General features: G+C 46.1%; 1 protein-coding gene across 1 annotated transcript in view; it reads right to left on the bottom strand.

Moving 5' to 3' along the window:
• Nucleotides 1-908: 908 nt before the first annotated feature.
• The window catches only part of FASN (fatty acid synthase), a 180040-nt gene continuing 160100 nt past the window's right edge, over nt 909-20848 (bottom strand). Inside the window, exons 40-43 of the mRNA XM_085617568.1 lie at nt 17007-17227; nt 4527-4625; nt 3738-3989; nt 909-3029 (exon numbers count right to left, since the gene is read on the bottom strand). Of these exons, the coding sequence (XP_085473694.1) occupies nt 2892-3029; nt 3738-3989; nt 4527-4625; nt 17007-17227 (710 nt within the window). The 3' untranslated portion in view covers nt 909-2891. The remainder of the gene's footprint in view (nt 3030-3737; nt 3990-4526; nt 4626-17006; nt 17228-20848) is intronic.

Raw genomic sequence — 20848 nt, 5'->3', positions numbered from 1 at the left:
TAGACAATGTGAAGGAGGTAGCCTTATCCCCACGTGGACAAAGGCAAAGGAGTCCCAGAATCCATCAAACACAATTGAAGGGTCTTTAGGCAGCAACATTGCTTACAAACAAGGCAGAATCACTGCACGACTCGCAGAATTACACTGTCTCCCCCTACAAGCACTCATGACACTCAAAGCAGAATGCACCATCTACAAGGCCACTAACAACCCAACAAACCAAGCAACCAAGATCAAAACCTCTTTTGGAAAGTGGATAACTCATAGCAGTAGCATTGCTGGCCTAGAAATGAGGGATTTAAAGAAGGCACAAACAAGGCACAAACAAGATGCCAAGCCTTCTCCTGGCTCATGCCCAGAATATGTACAACTATCCCAGTTCCAATCCAGAAGGTTAAACTCCTCCAGTTTCCAAAGAAGTTGAAGACTCATCTATTCAAGCAACACCTCATTCCCACATATCCCCCACTGCCATTTGCATTGAAGCACATACCTCCCCTTTGGTGCTCCCTCATCCTGTCCACTCGTGTCTTGCCAGGCCCATGAGCATCCTCTACCACTTTCTCCTCTACTCCTCTCAGTACCTACCCGTATAGTGCTATGTTTTTTGCAGCCGGATTTGTATTTAATAAATCCAATACATACATATTTAAGGTTCCAAAAAATTGTGTTTTTCACGGTCCTAGAATCACTTCTAATTTCAAAGTTGATAACTCTATAATACTGAATCCATTCTCAGGAGTTTAATGACAGATTATGAACTTGAGTTATGTAGGAAAGTAAAATGGATGGTTGTCGGGGCTCAGTTCTACACTGCTTTGTTTCTTCTTATTTTCTTTTTGTGTAGCTGTGGTTGAACTGCCCTACAAACATATTTAGAACAAGAAATGAACAACAAAGCACAGAACTGAAGACAAAAAAATACTTTAATACTAGGAGGGTGGAACAGACTTTGTGACGCTCTGTAGAGTATCGCGCTCACTCGATGCAGGAACCAAATGAGAGTTAGCCACTTACAGACAAGGGAACACAGATGACACGCATGGGCCAGACTCAGTTGATAATTATTACACCTGGGTATTTTTCACAAGAGGGCTTCCTGCTGCTGTCAACAGAGCAGGACTTGTGGAGCCCATCAAGGGCCCTAGGAAGTTGAGGATGATTCTGGCAGGTCCGCCATCACGCAACACCCCGGAGCTGACCATGCACGCTGAGACTACGCAGCCAGTGCGCCAGCTCTACCGGGGCACTTGATGTTACTGAGCCATTTGTAGGCCCTGTCTGTGTCATAAGTGCAGCAGGTCTTGATTACCTCCAAGAAGAGGACAGTGAGTATCTTCAGGCACCTGGGGTGGGATAACGAGAAGGGGAAGATTAAGGGGCAAAATAGCCAGAAGGTCATAATGCCTGTCGTGCTCTGCATCACACACTTTCCTCCAATGAGCCTCTGAAATATTGGTTGGGTGATGAAAGTTTAATAAGCAGTTTCAACAGATTTGGTGAGTATTATCCTGGTAGGTTTAAAAAGAACACTTTTCCGTATAGTAAGGATGGTGCCACAGCCACTCATATAATAGATGCAACAAGTTTGTATGCACTTTTTACTCAAACGCACACCGTGTTCAGTGGTGACGATAAATTAAGTCATATTATTATCCTGTGGCAGTCATCAGCAACACTGAAGCAGGTCGGGCCAACGGGTCTGTTGTGACAAGCTTCAGAAAATAAACCTGCCTGCTCCTCCACAGCTTGCTGAACAGTTCAAGAAGAGCTTTTCCTGGTGCAGCGCAGCTTGCTGAGCGGTCATATGCTGCGTCAAGCTTGCTAATACAGTTTAACACAAGCCCCTGCAGAGAGAGGGCGCTATTCATCCTAAGACCTATGAATTTCAGTGATGTATGCCAGTCAAGGCCGGTCACCGGATTCTGCAACATTGTGCACTACCTCACAGGCTGAGAACCCTCAGTAAGAGTGATCAAAGACAGACTTTTGAGTAAGGACTGTGAGCTTCGGAACCTTACTCCTTGAAGTCCACATGGATCAAGTGCAAAAAAAGGTCGAATGTGGGCTGGGGGTACAAGATGCAAACTTGGTGGGCCAAGCTAAAATGCACCTTCTCCACACTTCCAGTTTCCCCAATAGACTCAGTAGCTAAGTATAAATTAAAGACAAATTAACTCTGTCTGCCATCTGAGACAACACATTAAATACAAAAACATTTCAAATAAAAAAATACGGTTAAAAAAGTTAGGATCGCTCTGTGACTCACCCTCCCGTGTGAGGGAGCAGTTCAGCGTCACAGTGGGGGAAGGGCTACCTCTTCACCAGCTCCTTGGAGCCTCAGAGGTGTGGTCCAGTGAACGCCTCGGCTCAAAGGGAAGCCTGAGTCCAAGTGTGTGCCTCAACTTGGACTCTGGGGCCAATAAGTGCTATAATGTCTGCTTTGCAATAGGCGGGACAGACGGACGATGCATTTAACATAAAAATAAATCTACTTGCAGGTTATGTTTCGACCATCGAAGGCTTGAAATGTGTCCGCAATGGGGTGCGAAAGTACCATTTACTCAGGATGGGAAAGCGGTACCATACAGGAGGAATGTTGACGGTACCAGGCAAGCAGGGTAGGGAATTGGTACCGTGCAGGTGGAATTAGCGGCAGTACAGTGCAGGCTTGAATGCGTTTTGGTACCGTGCATGAGAGGTGGGGAGGTATTGTGGGGAGGTATCTGAGTGACAGGATTCCCATCTTGGAATCCTGGGGTCCCGACAGACAGTATCCTTGAAACAGGCTGCAAGTCCTTCTGGTGCTGGGCCATAGAATCTGTACGAGGCCTCTACCGCCTGCTCATGCTGGTACTTGCAGAATATGGAAACCAATGCTGTGCGATGCTTTATCCTTCGCGGACACTGACTCGCGGCTCCGCCAAGGAGCTGTGGATGATTCCAATGATGGAGTCGACCCCAGTGCCCTGGAGGAACGAGTGGTGGTCTCCTTCAATGACATGGACTGACACCTTTCCATCACAGACCTGGAGAGAGCATAACAACAGTTTTAAGTACGTACATACAAACACAAATGCTGTTTATCAAATTAATGCTGTTTATCAAGTTAAAGCCTGCCCTACTGGTTTTGCCGATGCTGAGACAAGATTAGCAAAAAAAGATGGCTTTTGGTATAAAATACATATATGAGATAAAGGATTGACTGTGAAAAAATCTGTGAATATTGCCTGTACTTTTCAGATCTGAAATAGTCCCTCATGCATTACAATAGAAGCACTTCCTGGAGGGCGGAATGATATACCAAACATCCAATAGCATAATTTGGTAGAATAATACTCCGCTGAGTGGAACCAAAGCCGACTCAATTAGTATTGTAACAAACTGGTAACAATAGGTCCATCATACAGCTGCATGTTAAGCCAGAGAAAAATAAGCATCGGCAAAATCAGGAGGTCTTCTACTGACAAGCTGAAATAATGTAAAAATATATATATTTTCTTGCAAGCTTATGGCACAAAATAAATAGCAAAAAAGAAAACCTAAACAGGACCTCAATATGCATGCAATAATGTTTTTTAAATTATTTTACTGAATGCCACGGTGGGCAGAAGCAAAATGTGAATTACAATTAAACAGACCAATGGATTAATCCTTTCTGCCCATTAGGAGTGCTGATTTATGCCCATAAACAGTAGTGAACTCTGTAGAGCTCTCTATCCAGACACAGTACTGACCTCTGAGAGCCGGTAGTCTCCTCCCAGGCCCCCTGCGTATTCGTTGTGGGTCTTGGCTCGCAGCAAGGTCACGTTGCCATGGTACTTTGCGTTGGGAACATACTTGTCTGCAGCTTTTAGCTTATAGTAGAAAGAGGTGGCCGCAAAGCGCAGGTCCTCTGGGTTGATGTGCCGGTAGCTCTGAGTAATCAGCTCAACTGCGACATTCACACGAGATTCCAGGTCCTTTAGAGGGAGCAGAGTCTCCAGCAGCTGCAGGGATGGGAAGAGACGGGTAAGTATAACCTCAAGGGAATAACTATAAATTCAAGAGAGTTAGGGCAGACTGAGCCCAGGCTGTAACCAGGTGGATAACACAAGTCCCTAGGGACCAGGTGCCTGCCCAAGGGTGTAAGGACAGGTCCAAAGGAATAAGCCTGGGGACATAGGGCACAGCCAAAAATAAGAAATCATAATCTGAAGGATTTCAACTGAATCCATTGGAGCAGGTCTGAGCCTGAGAGAGTATGGCTTAGCTTGCTGGAATAACAAAACCAAGTAAATGGACGTGGAGCTTTAGCGATTAAACCCAAACCAAGTGAATACATCCTAGTTTAAGAGACTAGAGCCTGGTCTCAACAGGTACTAACCAGTCAGAAGGACTACAGCTGAGCTCCTTGGATAGGCATGGGACCCATGTTGTTGTAATGGAGGTGTCAGGAGCAGTAGTAACATAGAGGAGTAGTGTTATAGAAGAAATTACCCCTAGATTAAAGTTGGTGGAGACTGTTACAGAATGCCGGACTCTACCTTGTTGTACTCCGTCCCTGTGAACTGCTGGATGAAGGCACAAAGAGCCTCGGTCTCAGCTTCGGCATCACTGCCTGGTGTCAACTTTGCACGGTAACTCTGTAGAAAAACATTTGCAATGAGCTGAGAGCATCTTATTGTGGAAAATTATAACTTACAACCAGGCCGCTTGAACATTTTGTTCAGCTGTACAGTAACGAATAAGGAATGGGGCAATATGGTCTTAAAATCTAGTAACCATTATTAACCTAACCAAGGTATTACCTTTGCATGATTGTATAGTATATCTATTTGCTTAAACATCTACTGCATGTAATGTGTCTGGCTCCACTGAGTGGGCACTATATACAAGAATGCAACTGTATGTGCTGTGTGAGTGAATGAACAGCTCTGAACAGAATTGAGTAAGGAAAATGCTACTTACCAGTATGCATGTTTTTGGCATGTAGGGCTGCAGATTCACACACTAGTGCATAGATCGCCATCTGGTGGTGGGCCCGGATGATTACACTTTGTTGTTGTCCTGGAAGAGTCTTTGTATGGTAGATGACTCCTCCTCTGGAGTATAGTGCGACTGGGCATCGACTCCATCTTCAGATTGATTTTCGCCATTACGGGAAATGATGGAGTTGTGTGAGAACAGAAAGAGATGTCCATGTATAGTGTATCTAATTAAGATATTACTGGAACAGATGGAGGCAGCCGGGGAGGCGGGTGGGCGGGTGTGAATCTGCAGCCCTACATGCCAAGAACAGATGCATACTGGTAAGTAGCATTTTCCGTTCGAGGCATAAAGGCTGCAGATCACACACTAGTGCATTGATTGCATAGCAGTTCTCTCCCTTAGCAGCGAGTACCAGTATCTGTTGCAGTGGTTTGAAGGAAAATGCTACTTACCAGTATGCATCTGTTCTTGGCATGTAGAGCTGCAGATCCACACACTGAGCATAGATAGCCATCTGGTGTTGGGCCCGGATGTTTGCACTTTTATTTGTCTTGGAGAAGTCTTTGGAAGTCACAAGATAGGTGACTCCTCCTTTGGATCATAGTGCGCATGGGCATCGGCTCCATCCCCAGATTGTTTTTTCGCCAGCAGGGAAATGATGGAGTTTTGTAAGAAACAGAAAAGATGCCCATGTATGCTGTATCTAAATAAGATAGCACTGGAACAGATAGAGGTAGCCGGGGAGGCGGGTGGGCGTGTGTGAATCTGCAGCTCTACATGCCAAGAACAGATGCATACTGGTAAGTAGCATTTTCCGTTCGAGGCATATGAGCTGCAGATCACACACTGAGCATAGATTGTATAGCAGTACCCATTCCTAGCGGTGACTACCAGTATCTGTTGCAGTAGTTTGAAATAGTGTTTTGAGTACAGCTTGGCCCACACTAGCTTGTTGTTTTGTTTGCACATCTACAAAATAGTGCTTTGTGAATGTGTGCGGTGTAGACCATGTAGCTGCTTTGCAGATGTTATCTAAGGGAATTTTCTCTAAAAATGCCATTGAAGCCCCTATCTTTCGGGTTGAGTGGGCTTTAGGAGGAACAGATAATGTACGTTTTGCTTTGTGATAGCAAATCTGTACGCATTTGGCAATCCACCTTGCTATCTCAGATTTTGATATGGGGTTGCCTTTATGTGGTGGTGAGAAGGACACGAAAAGTTGTTTTGTCTTGCAAAAAGGTTTTGTCCTGTCAATGTAATAAAGCAGTGCTCTTTTAACATCTAGAGAGTGAAGAGCTCTTTCTGCGACTGTTTGTGGTTGCAAGAAGAATACTAGCAACTCTACAGATTGATTGAGGTGGAAGGGAGAAATAACTTTAGGGAGGAATTTTGGATTGGTTCTGAGAACCACCTTGTTATGATGGAGTTGTAAAAAAGGTTCTTGAATAGTTAGTGCGTGTAGCTCACTGACTCTTCTAAGAGAAGTAATAGCCACTAGGAAAGTAACTTTACATGTTAGGAATTGTATCTCGCATTTGTGGAGAGGTTCAAAGGGAGGGCCCATTAGTCTTGTGAGAACTATGTTTAAATTCCACACAGGTGAGGGTGACACCCTGGGAGGAATTATTCTTTTGCAGCCTTCCATAAACGCTTTGATGGCAGGTACCCTGAAGAGCGACAAGTGTTGTCTATTTTGTAGGTAGGCTGCTATGGCAGCGAGATGTAACCTAATAGATGTGAACGCTAAGTTACACCTTTGGAGATGCAGTAGATAACCTATGATGTGTTGAATAGACACATCTAAAGGATTGATGGTGTTGTTGTGACAATATATCACAAATTGTTTCCACTTGGCTGCATAACATTCATACAGTCAGGGGGAAGGTTTAGGTAGCCAAACTCCAAGACCTCAGGAGCCAGATCGCCAGGTTGAGCTGTGCTGGGTCCGGGTGTCTGATCTCTCCACGGTTCTGGGTTAAGAGGTGTGGTGAGAGGTGTAGTTTTTGGTGCGGGACTACGGATAGTTCCAGTAATGTGGTGTACCACGGTTGTCTGGCCCATGTTAGAGCAACTAGGATGAGAGTCATTGAGTGTTGCTGCAGTTTGTGCACCACCAGTGGAATGAGTGGGAGAGGTGGAAAAGCTTACGCAAATCTGCCTGACCAATTCATCCATATCGCATTGCCTTTGGACAATGGGTGTGGATATCTGGCGGCTAAGCTTGGGCATTTGGCGTTTTCGTGTGTGGCGAAGAGATCTATATCTGGTTCGCCCCACATCTGGAAAAATGGTTGAAGAACTTGTGGATGAAGTTCCCACTCGTGAATCTGTTGCGTCTGACGACTTAATAGATCGGCTATGGTGTTTTGGACTCATGTTGGGCTACGAGAAAAATGTTCTGAGGAATAGCCCATCTCCATATGCTTTGCGCCAGTTGAGAGAGCTGTAGGGAGTGTGTCCCGCCTTGTTTCTGTATGTAGTACATGGCTGTCATGTTGTCGGTGCGGACTAGGACAGCTTTGCCTGATATTTGTTTCTGGAATGCCTTTAGGGCTAGGAATAGGGCTAGTAACTCCAGGTGATTGATGGGGAGTAACTTTTGTTGAGGTGTCCACCTGTCCTGCATGGTGTGATGTAATAGATGAGCTCCCCAGCCGGAGAGCAATGCGTCCGCTGTTAGCACAATCTGTGGAACGGGCTTGATGAACGGTCGCCCTTTGGAAAGGTTTTTGGTGTTCCACCACTGCAGAGAGCGATGTGTGCGACCGTCCACCAACACCAGATCTGTCAGCTGACCTTGAGCCTGGTTCCACTGACGTGGCAAACATTCCTGCAGGGGACGCATCTGGAGTCTTGCATGAGGTACTATAAATATGCAAGAGGCCATCATCTCTATCAACTGCATGAACACTCGAGCTGTAAGAGAGTGTTGCGGCTGAAATTTTGCTATGAGGCTTTGTATGCTTGCTATCATGGCTGGGCTGGGATATGCAAGTGCTTTTGAGATGTTGATTGTGGCAAGGAAGTACTGTTGTATGTGGGAGGGTTGTAGGTGAGACTTTGCGTGGTTTACTGTAAATCCTAAGTCGTGAAGTAGTTGGATTGTGGCGCGAGTGTGATGTACACACTGATTGTATGACTTGGCTTTTATGAGCCAGTCGTCTAAGTATGGGAAGATGTGGATGTGCTGTCTTCATAGGTGATCCGCAACAACCACCAGACATTTGGTGAATACTCTGGGTGCTGTGGTGACTCCGAATGGGAGTACCTTGAATTGGTAGTGCTGACCATCCACTACAAACCTGAGATATTTCCTGTGAGAGGTGTGAATAGGAATATGAAAGTAGGTGTCCTTGAGAACTAGAGTGACAAGGAAATCGCCTTGTGAGAGAAGAGGAAGGACCTGTTAAAGCGTGACCATGTGAAAATGGTCTGATTATATGTACAGGTTTAGGGGTCTGAGGTCTAAGATAGGTCTCAGAGAGCCGTCCTTCTTTGGGATGAGGAAGTATAGGGCGTAAACTCCTGTGTTTTGTTGAAGCAGGGGGACTGGTTCTATTGCATGTTTTTATAGGAGGGATATTACTTCCTGCTTTAGCAGCGATAAATGTTCTGGTGACATTGGGCGCTGTCTGGGTGGTATGTTTGGGGGTAGAGGTGAGTTCTAGACAATATCCTGATTGAACGATTTGTCTCACCCACCTGTCTGTGGTGATGTTGTTCCAGACAGGTAGGAAACGTAGCAATCTTCCCCCGACTGGAGTGGAATGGTCCGAGGGAGCGAAGGGAAGTCATTGGGTAGGAGTGGAGGCAGAGCGAGTATTGTTGGTCTTGCCTCTACCTTTGTTATTATTGCTTCTGTAGCCTCCTCTTTGATAACCTCTGGTGAATGTGGTCTGGGTGGGAGTCTTATAGGATGTGGAGAGGTTGTCAGAGGAGTAGCCTCTAGAGGTGCCCTTGTAAGAGGAGCGACAAAAGGAACGTCTGGGAGCTTGCGATTGCAAGGCTCCCATTGATTTAGCCGTGTCTGTTTTCATCTTTTCTAGAGATGAATCCACGGCAGGTCCAAATAGATGTTCCTGATCAAATGGCTGGTTAAGGATGGAAGTTTGTACTTCAGGCTTAAAACCTAAAATGCGTAGCCATGCATGTCTATGCAGAAGGACACTTGTGTTGATGGCTTGGGAGGCGGTGTCTGTCACATCTAGGGCGCAACGAATGGAGGTGTTTGTGATGAGCTTACCCTCTTGTATGAGGTCGTTGGCTCTGGTTTTGTATTTGTCAGGAAGGTGCTGCAATAGGGTCTCTAGCTCATCGTAGTGTGCCCTATCGTATCTGGCTAACAAAGCTTGAGTGTTGGCAATGCGTCATATATTAGCTGCTTGTGACGCTGTGCGTTTACCAGAGGCGTCCAAGAGTTTTGACTCCTTGTCGGGAGGTGGAGGGTCCCCTGCCGTTTGTGAGTTAGCCCTCTTTCTGGCATTGGAGACCACTAAGAAATCCAACGGATTTTGGCCCTTAATATATACGGGGTCTGCTGGGGCAGATTTGTATTTTTTCTCTATCCTGGGGTTAATAACCCTAGCCCTAACAGGATCTTTGACCACCTCAGGTGCATGTTTCATTACCCCTTTTAACATAGGGAGAACGGAGGTGGACTTTTGTGAAGTATCAAAAGTGTCCATTAAGAAATCCTCTTCCACAGGGTCTGTATGTAAAGCAGCCCTGTGGTATTGTGCAGCTCTGTGAACGAACTGGGTGAAACCTATGATATCCTCTGGAGGTCTAGAGGGGTAGATGTCATCTTGTGGTACATTAGGGACATCTGGTGTATTGTAATCGTCCCAAGGGTCTGGGGTATAAGGCGGACTAGGATCCCCTAGTGGTTCACCATCTGCACCCTCCCCGGTGTCATCAGAGGCGTCATCATCTTCCACTGGTGGAGAAAATGGTGTAGGAGAGTGGTGTGGTGGGGTGGTGGAGGAGGAGGTGGAGAAGGGAGTCTAAGAGGAGATATTGCAATGTCTCTCTTTTTAGGTGGAGATGGAGTCGGTAGAGGCGTGTCCATTGGTCTCTTCTTGGAACTGAGATTCAGGGGACTTGTTTTTGGGTCTTTTAGAAGAGTTTTTTTGGGTGGGATACAGTTTAAAAAGCTCTTCTTGTGGAGGCTGGTGTTTTGGCACCGACTTTTTAGGTTCCAAGGGCTTACGTGTCACTGTATCTGGGGTGGATTTGTGCTCTTTTGGCTTTGAAGCGTTAGTTTTTAAGCCTGCAGAACCGGGTGTTTTTTCGGTTCCGATGGTTTTTTCGGTTCCGAAGGTTGAGAATGTGAACTTTTCGGTAGTGTCTTTTTAGTCGGTTTTTGGTGCAGAGTGCGTCGATATGGAGGCAGTGGCCGGCACGGAGGTGGAGAAAGGTTTCTTTTTGGGTGCCGGGGTTTGGGTTTCGGCACCGATGCCAGGCTGACTCGATCCTGAGTGGCCTGAAGGCTTAGTTGTCGACTTCTTTGCTGGGCCCGAAGGCGGGGCGTGAGAAGTACTGTCTCGGTGTGCACCTGGGCCCGAAGGTGAAGGTGTTACCGAAGCCATTTTTGGTGGTGGGGGGAGGGGGGTCGGGGTCGATGTCACTACTTACGACCCGCTGCCCAGGAGTGATGTCTTTGACGTTGGAGTCATCGGCTTCGGAGGCACTGACAGGGCATTCTTTGATCCGCTCCTGTTCTGGTACATCGACGCCCTCCTGGAAGACGTCGTTGGGAATGGATGTCGACGAGCGAGCCATTGTTCTTCGAGCTCGACGATCCCGAATGGTTTTCTTGGAGCGGATAGAGGCGCAAGCTGGACAGTCTCTGGCCTCGTGCTCCGGTGAAAGGCAGAGGTTACACACCTCATGAAGATCTGTGTGTGGGAATTTCGACCCACATTGAGGACACTTCTTAAAAGGGGTCCTTTCCACGAGCCAGATCTAATGGCCTAGGTTGGCCCGAAGGCCTTCGTCGACGACCGGAATCGAGGACTTCGAACTTGAAGAGATGCGCGACCACTAGGGATCGCGAACGAAACAATACCGGAAAAAGGGTGAAGGATTGCGCGTCGAAAGTTGGAACGGTAACGGCACCGAACTGGAGCGCCATAAACACATCCAAGCCCGATGGCGGAAAAAAACAATCTGGGGATGGAGCCGATGCCCATGCGCACTATGAGCCAAAGGACCTATCTTGTGACTTCCAAAGACTTCTCCAAGACAAAAACAAGTGCAAATATTCAGGCCCAACACCAGATGGCAATCTATGCTCAGTGTGTCATCTGCAGCTCAAATGCCTCGAACATAGTGTTTTGAGTACAGCCTGGCTTGTTGTTTTGCTTGCACATCTACACAGTAGTGCTTTGTGAATGTGTGCGGTGTAGACCATGTAGCTGCTTTGCAGATATCATCTAAGGGAATGTTCTCAAAAAATGCCATAGATGCCCCTAGTTTACGGGTGGAATGAGCCCTAGGGGGAATGGACAGAGTGTGTTTTGCTTTTTGGTAACAAACTTGAATGCATTTAATAATTCACCTTGCAATCCCAGTTTTTGAAATGGGATTACCTTTGTGTGGAGGAGAAAAGGATGCGAAAAGCTGCTTTGTTTTACAAAATGGCTTTGTCCAATCAATATAGTAGAGGAGAGCTCTTTTAACATTTAATGTATGGAGAGCTCTCTCAGCAACTGTTTGAGGTTGAGAGAGGAATACTGGCAACCCAACAGACTGATTGAGATGGAATAGTGAAATGACTTTTGGAAGGAATTTGATATTTGTCCTTAGAACCATCTTGTTGTGATGGAGTTGCAAGAATGGTTCTTGAATTGTTAGTGCCTGGATCTCACTCACCCTTCTGAGTGATGAAATAGCCACTAGAAAAGCAACTTTCCATGAAAGAAATTGTAATTCACCCTTATGCAAAGGTTCAAATGGAGGACCCATGAGCCTGGTGAGAACAATGTTGAGGTTCCATACAGGGGAGGGTGGTACCCTGGGAGGAATTATTCTTTTGAGACCTTCCATGAAGGCTTTGACGGCAGGAACTTTGAATAATGATAGATGCTGTCTGTTTTGAAGGTAAGCTGCTATAGCAGCAAGATGTAACCTGACTGAGGAGTATGCTAAACTGCATTTTTGGAGATGCAGCAAGTAGCATATGATGTTCTGGATGGAAACATCTAGTGGGTTGATGTTGTTATTGGTGCAATATATAACAAATCTTTTCCATTTATTCGCGTAGCAAGCTCTAGTGGTGGGACATCTAGCTTCTTTGATAACGTTCATGCAATCAGGTGGGAGGTTAAGATATCCAAATTCTCAGGAGCCAAATCGCTAGTTTGAGCTGCATGGGGTCCAGATGCCTGATCTCTCCATGGTTCTGTGTTAACAGGTGTGGTGAGAGTTGCAGTTTTTGATGTGGTACCACTGAGAGATCCAGTAGTGTGGTGTACCACGGTTGCCTTGCCCATGTTGGTGCAATGAGAATCAGTGTGAGGGAGTGTTGCTGCAGCTTGCGCACCACTAATGGAATGAGTGGGAGAGGCGGAAAAGCGTACGCAAATCTGCCTGACCAACTCATCCATATCGCATTGCTTTTGGACAATGGGTGTGGATACCTGGCGGCGAAGCTTGGGCATTTGGAGTTTAGGTGTGTGGTGAACAGATCTATTTGTGGCTGTCCCCATACTTGAAAGAAAGGTTGAAGAACTTGCGGATGAAGTTCCCACTCGTGAATCTATTGTCTCTGAAGACTCAACAGATCCGCAACCTGATTTTGAACTCCTGGTAGATGTTCTGCTAGTAGGTAGATGTTTTGAGAAATGGCGCACCTCCATATGCTCTGCGCCGGCCGGGAGAGCTGTAAGGAGTGTGTTCCTCCCTATTTTTGAATGTAGTACATGGCTGTCATATAGTCTGTGCGGACTAAGACAGCCTTGCCTGATAGGTAATTTTGAAATGATTTTAGAGCTAGAAAAATGGCTAGCAACTCCAGATGGTTTATGTGGAGTAGCTTCTGTTGTGGTGTCCACCTGCCCTGTACTGTGTGCTCTGCCAAATGAGCTCCCCAGCCGGTGAGGAATGTGTCTATGGTTATCACTACCTGTGGAACTGGCTCGAGGAACGGCCGTCCTTTGGAAACGTTTTTGGTGTTCCACCACTGCAGAGAGCGATGTGTCCGGCCGTCGACCACCACGAGATCTGTTAATTGACCTTGAGCTTGGTTCCACTGGCTTTCTAAGCACTCTTGCGGGGGCACATCTGGAGTCTTGCGTGTGATACTGCAAAAATGCAAGATGCCATCATTCCAATTAGTTGCATGAACACTCGAGCTGGTAGTGAGTGTTGCGGTTGAAATTTTTGTATAAGAGCTTACGTGCTTTGTATTCTGATTGGATTGGGGGATGCAAGGCCTTTGGAGGTGTCTATTGTGGCACCTAGATACTGTTGAGACTGGGATGGTTGGAGGTGTGACTATGTTTTGTTTATAGTGAAACCGAGTTTGTGTAAGAGGTGTGTGTGTGCTGGACGCAGTTCTGGTATGACTTGGCTTTTATTAACCAGTCGTCCAGATATGGGAAGGCATGGAAGTGTGCTGCTACTACCGCGAGACACTTTGTGAAGACTCTAGGTGCTGTAGTGACTCCGAAGGGGAGGACTTTGAATTGGTAATGCTGACCGTCCACTAAAAACCAAAGGTACTTCCTGTGAGCTTCGTGAATGGGAATGTGAAAGTAGGCGTCCTTGAGATCTAGGGTAGCAAGAAAATCGCCTTGTTTTAGCAGAGGAAGGACATTCTGTAAGGTGACCATATGGAAGTGGGGTGACTGTATGTAAAGGTTCAGGGGTCTCAGGTCCAGTATAGGTCTGAGGGAGCTGTCTTTTTTGGGAATAAGGAAATATAGAGTAAACCCCTGTGTTTTGATGGTGTAGTGGAACTGGTTTTATTGCATGTTTGTGCAGTAGAGCAACAACCTTCAGTTTTAGGAGTGTGAGATGCTCTTGTGACATGGGACGCTGTATGGGTGGTATTGCTGAAGAAGTGGAAGTGAGCTCTAGGCAATAACCTGACTGAATTATTTGTCTCACCCACCTGTCTGTTGTGATGGAGTTCCTGACGGGTAGGAACTGTTGTAATCTCCCCCGACAGGAGTAGAATGGTCTGGGGGAGGGGAGGAAGTCACTGCTTGGATTGGGTGGGAGTTTTGTAAGAAGAGGAGGCAGTATTGGTAGGAAACGTTGTTGAGGCGCCCCTGTACGAGGAGTGACGAAAGGACGCTCTGGGAGTTTGATTTTGTAAAGCTCCCATGGATTTTGCAGAGTCAGTGTCCTTTTTCATTTTTTCGAGAGAGGTATCAACGGTGGGACCAAACAGATGTTGTTGGTCAAAGGGTTGATTGAGAATACTGGTTTGTACTTCTGGTTTGAACCAGAAATATGCAGCCAGGCATGCCTGCGTAAAAGTATGCCGGCATTTATTGCCCTTGAGGCTGTGTCAGCAGCATATAGAGCGCAACGGATTGAAGTGTTAGTAATGACCTTCCCTTCCTGTATCAAATCAGTAGCCCTGGTCTTGTATTTGTCTGGTAGATGTTGTATAAGGGTTTCAAGCTCATCGTAGTGAGCCCTATCGTATCTTGCCAACAGAGCTTGGGTGTTGGCAATTCTCCAGACATTGGCTGCTTGAGATGTCATAAGTTTGCCTGAAGCATCTAAGAGTTTGGATTCTTTATCAGGGGGTGGAGCGTCCCCTGTTGTCTGAGAGTTAGCTCTTTTTCGTGCATTGGAGACCACTAAAGAGTCTAATGGTAGGTGGCCCTTGATATAGGCTGGGTCAGTTGGAGCTGCTTTGTACTTTTTCTCCAACCTGGGATTAATTACCCTGGCCCTGACGGGATATTTAAATACATCTGGTGCGTGTTTTATAACCCCTTTAAGCATTGGTGAGATGGTTGTGGTCTTATGAGAGGGTAATAATGTGTCCATAAGGAAGTCGTCATCCACTAGATCAGTATGGGGATCGACCCCTTCAGAGGCTGCTGCTCTGTGAATGAGTTGTGTGAACACTATTGTGTCATCTGGAGGAGATGGCCTAGAAGGGTATGTGTCACCTTGGGGTAGATCTGGGGCATCTGGTGCATTGTAGTCCTCCCAAGGATCATCTGATGGGCCAGTAATATCATCTGGATCATCTAAAGGTTGCTCATCTTCTGCCCCCCCCCCCGAATTATCATCCTCATCGTTATCTGCTGGTGCAGGGCTGTGTGAGATGAGTGGTGAGTGTGTGGGAGAAATGTGAGGGTCTGGCACTTCTGGAAGTGGTGAAGGTACTCTTAAGGGAGAAGTTTGAGAATGTTTTTGAGAGGGACTGGAGGTGTGAAAGGAGGTTCCAGTTTCCTTTTAGCAGTTGAAGTGATGATATGTCCAGTCTTTGGGTGAATAAGAACAGTCTTTTGCTTTGGATCTGGACGGAAAAGCTCTTCTATGGGAGAATCCTTTCTCAGAACCGGCTTGTCATGTTTGGGATCGAGCTGTTTGCTGGGTTTAGCAATGTTTACTACAGTCTTAGGAGTAGATTGTGGTTTCGGTTCCGAAGACTTGTGGTCGGAAGCTTTTTTCGGTTTGAGTTTTTCCTTCGGATCCGGAGTTGTTGGTTCCGAAGCGTGTTTCGGGTCGACAGTTTTAGGTGCTGAAGTTTGCTTCGATGCCGGGGTTGGCTTTGGTTCAACAGTTTTAGGTGCCGAAGTTTGCTTCGGTGCCGGACTTGGCTTCGGTTCGACCGTTTTAGGTGCCGAAGTTTGCTTTGGTGTCGGACTTGACTTTAGTTCGACAGTTTTAGGTGGCAAAGTTTTCTTCTGTGCCAAAGTTTGTACAGGTTTCACTTTCGGTTTGAGAACCTTCTGTTTATCTGGACTGACTGGAGGCTGACTCGAGCCCGAGCCGCCTAGAGGCTTTTTGGAAGTCTTCGTTGCCGGGGCATAAGAAGTTTGTGATCGGTGTGAACCTGGGCCCGAAGGTGGAGGTGGAACCAAAGCCTCAACCGGTGTGGGGGTATCAAGAGGATCGATGTCTGTACTTACGACCGGTTGATCGACCAGGGGATTGTCAGCTTCTGCCTGCTCGTCGGCTCCGGAAGCTGAATCCTCTGCTTCGGAAACGATGACGTCTTCCTGCTGTTCTTCTTCGGACTGGTTGGACTGGAATCTCCTCCTGAGGGTGTCTGGTACCGATGAAGACGATTGTGCCATAACTCTCCGAGCTCGACGGTCTCTAATTGTCTTTTTCGACCGGAACGAAGCACAGGCCTGGCAATCTCAGCTTTCGTGCTCTGGGGACAAGCACAGATTGCACACCTCATGTAGATCAGTGTGCGGGAATTTGTGTCCACACTGAGGGCACTTCTTGAATGGTGTTCTTTCCATGAGCCGAAGGCCCAATGGCGCAGTTGGGCCCAACGATCACCGGAAACGAGTAGTGAAGGTTGTTCGAGAAGCGTGTAGAATCGAAAACAATACCGACGGTAGGAATCAAAATGGGCGTCGAAATGAGATCGGTAAGGAAACCGAGCGGGAGCGACATACACATCCGAGCCCGATGGCAGAAAAAAACAATCTGAAGATGGAGTCGATGCCCATGCACACTATACTCCAGAGGACGAGTCATCTACCATACAAAGACTCTTCCAGGACAACAACAGAGTGTAATCATCCGGGCACACCACCAGATGGCGATCTATGCACTAGTGTGTGATCTGCAGCCCATATGCCTCGAACACCATGTTACATGCACACTGAGCAGATGAATCTGTACAATGGTTGGATGCGTGGCCCTGTGCGCAGAGTCTGATTGCAAATTCTTACAGTGTCTACACTATGGGAGTGAATTACCTAATGCACAGACTGTATTTGAATGACATAGTGCACAGCCTGTGAGAACATGGTCCTCTATAACTGAGCAATCACTATGTACATAGGGTTAGTACATAAACCTGCTTACAGACTGCAAGACCTTACCTGAGTATAAGCTGCCACGTATGAGTGAGAGCCATCAAACAAGAAGAGGCTGTCTGAGGATGGGCATTGGTTCTGTTGGGCCTGCAGCTGGGAGCACATTTCAAAGGCCACGCATGCTCCAAAGGAATAGCCTGCGATCCAGTATGGCCCCTCGGGCTGCACCTGCTTGATACACTGGGTGTAGTAGGTGGCCAAACTCTGAATACTGTCCAGTGGGGCAGCTGGAAAAGCAGACAAGAAAAACAGTATAAGAGCTCAGACCTTACAACAGCCGCAGATGCTACCAAGGGTCAACTACTCTAAGAAGCAGGGACAACAATAGCAATGGGATCCTGACTCTAACTCTGGCAGGATGAATGGTAGCCCTACTGATGGTTTACAAAACTAAACACAGCACAAAGTGGAACCACACGTTTGATCATTACCCTTGAACCATGACTTTAAAACATCTATATGGTCTTTGTAAAGCAGCTCTAGCACGTTTATCTGTGCATGGGTTTTACGTCTATATGTGCCTGATGGATCAGGACTCATTGCCCTTTGTTGATCTAGGGGAAGCCTGGCCATAGGTCAAATGCCACAATACCAGGTGATTGGGGCTTATGTGAAAGAAGAGGTGTGTTTTATGCACTCACCGTGTGAATGTGTGTAAAAGTGTCTAGTCAGTAAGAAGGATCTAATTTGGGTAACTCTATCTTTGCCGTCTTCCATATGCAGGAGCAAGGGCTCCAGATCTAGCCCTTTGATGTGTGACAGAACCCAGAAATCCTGGAGGGGAATGTATATAACTGTGAGCCCAGTATCCAAAGCATGCTGAAACTCCCCACAGAACCATAGATCTTGTGAGGCACAGCCCATGTCCCACCCTTCCCTCCATCCATGTCGCCTGCCGACATGCCCTAAGTACTTTAAGCATATGCCAGGTCATTCCAGGTTACGAGACCAGAGTAGACAAGAAAGCCTTCTTTGCCAAACATTCACGCGCCTTTTGGTAGATTATCAGACTCCCTGTTCTCCTACCATGCTGGCATTTCTTCAGCTCTGTGGTCTTCAGGTAAATGTCTTGTTCAGAGTGAGAGGTGGAAATGGAAGGGCCTGCCTAAAGATAAGCAAATGGAGAGCACGCCAATAGTCTGGACTCTCTCTATTAGGCGTGATTCCTCTCCTACTGTCCTTTAGTACAAACTTGCTGCCAGGGCCCGATTCCTATTGCTAGCACCCTCTCATGTCACTCCCATTTGACACCGCACAGTTTGATATACTACATACATACTACATCTAATCATAACAAAACCTAACTTCCCCTTGTCCTCAGTACACCTTTCCCATTAATATCAATCTTGGCCTCAGCTTTTACCCTTCATCTTCAACTCATCTCAATTGTAATATGAAACCCTCTCCCATCACTCTCTAGTGTACCGACATTTTTCTTCCATCTCTCCTGTTTCTTCGATCAGTTCAGTGTCTCAAAAATTCTGAAAGGGCTTTTCCCCTTCTTCGACTCCTCTTGTCTGCATTAAAACATTCTTGACACTTCTCTACCTCCTTCCTTTCTTCTCTGCCTCTTTTTAGGTTCTGAAAATGGCTTGTTGTGGCTGATAGGTGGCACAGTGGTGTGGCACTATATAATATACTCAAAATAAATAAGTCCTAGTTCTGCCCCTGACATTTAATACTAACCCTAATGTTTCATCCAAACCATAAACCCTAATTTTAAACTTGAATCTTAGCTTCTATCTGCAGGAGGCGGCATCAGAGTACTTGCGCTCATCTTCAACCTCCTTCCCAAGTTCTTTCCTCCGAAAGTTATACCATTGAGAGCTTGCATCAGAAAGATGGATCTCTAAAAGCCAAATGCCGGTCATAAGAACAAAACAGCAATAGGTTTCGCAATATGAAAGGATGTGCAGAGGAAGCTGAGGAATATATCAAAATAGGTGATTGGTCACCTATGCACTGGGAATAAGGTAAACATTACTTACCTGTAACAATCAATTTGCCGTTTGTAGTGCGGTAGTCACATGCTGTGCACACTCCTGCCATATAGTGTTGAGCTCAGATCAGTTCAACTTGTTTATCTTTGAAGGAAGGGGTTTGGGTTTCACGGTAACTAGAAAGTACACAGAGTAAATCCAGTCCTGACCTCGGCCTCAAAACTCCTCTGGCAACGCAGGTGATTTTGAGCATCGGGCAGTAACCACAGTGGGCGGAACCAACTGCCAAGTTTTCTTTTGAGGAATTTCCTCAGTGAAAGCATGGCACTAAACTCAAAGTTGTTCACTGCCTTTTTTGGACGATCACCGGGGAGAATGGTCCAGTGTGCACCCTGAATATCGAAACCAGAATATTGATGGAACAGAATCTCAAGGACAAAATATTGAAGCCAACATATCGACAGGTTTTGTGTGTGTGTGTGTGTGTGTGTGCGTGCGTGTATATATATATATATAAATAAATAAATATATAGTAGATGTGGAGTAAGGAATACTAAATCTACACCTCACGGTATACACGTACCTTTCGATATTTTGTTCCTCGATATTCTTGTACCACAATATTCTCGGGGTCAATATTTAGTAGTACAACCAGATGGTCCCAAGTGTATGTGTGTGAACTTTGTCTTTTTAAGGCTGGGGGTGTTGCAACCGTTGTTTGGTGTCGGTGACCGAAACCTATGGTATGGTCCTAGTTCTAGGTGCAGATTTTGTTGGGAGAGCTGGAGATCCCTGGCCTATGGAGTAGGAGTCTTCAGGGGACCAGGAGAATGGACTCCACTTTAGTTGGGCTTCCAAGCTACCTGAAGCACTCACCAGGTTGTCATCGGACTTGAATCCTTCGAGAGCCACAGAAAGTGCATCAGATGGGAGCTCATTAGAGTCCTGGCACTACATGACTGCACAGTGTGCCTTCCTTCTGTTTCATTGGTAATGGAAATGTGTCTTTTGTAATGGAAAACACTGGAGGCCGAACAGGCGCTCTCTTCATTGCCCCTATGCAAACAGAAGTTGCAAACTTAATGCTGGTCCATTCACAGAATCTTGCTGTTGAATGTAAACGGAGTATCTTCCATAATACCCCCCCAAACAAGGTATTCATACACAACATGGCATCAGTCTCGTCAGCAAGATCTCGAAGAAATGGTGAAATGGAAGCCCTCACGTTTCCAGTTCTCCTGTCAATGGCTTTCTTCAATGTGCAGCTGTAATGCACAGTTAAAACATGTCCAAACTCAATAGCGATAAAAACTCTGAGGTGGAGTCTCTGTCCTGGTGCATTGCTGAATTCAGGGGAGGTCACCTCAGAATCACCTTGAAATTAACCACTTCTTCAAAGAAAAGCAACTTGTTGCAATCATACATTTTAGGTCTGCTACAAAAAAGGGCCACTTTTCTATTGTGAAAATTGGCAGTAAGATATAGAGCTCTTGGTCTAAGATGGCTGTGTTTTTATTTATATGTGTGTTCGCTTGTTTAGGGAGGCAGTTACTAGGACATAAGCCTGCAGAAGAAGCATGCTGGAGGCATATCTAGCAAAAACAAATCAGATTTCTTAATGAAGTCTTTCCTAGTTAGGGGTAGTATAACAGAAAATGCCTTTCAACACCTTGTATACTATGCTGAATAACTGGTAAGTTTCAAAACCTTTCCGGCAGTAGAATAAAAGTGGTGGTAGGATTTACTTCAGTCTCTTGGTTTACAATTAGCTCCTGCCTGAATCTTGACAGTCAGGGTTTTACCCATCCACCCTGATAGATCCGCCCACTGCAGAACAGATATAATACCTTTAAAGCATTAACCACTGAAGTATGGGAAGCGAGAGCAGAGAATCCACATACATTAGAT

The sequence above is a fragment of the Triturus cristatus genome, chromosome 7 (assembly GCF_964204655.1).
Source record: "Triturus cristatus chromosome 7, aTriCri1.1, whole genome shotgun sequence".
In the NCBI taxonomy this organism is placed as follows: Eukaryota; Metazoa; Chordata; class Amphibia; order Caudata; family Salamandridae; genus Triturus; species Triturus cristatus.
The sequence above is the reverse complement of the archived record's forward strand: the minus strand, read 5'-3'. Positions and strand labels throughout refer to the sequence as shown.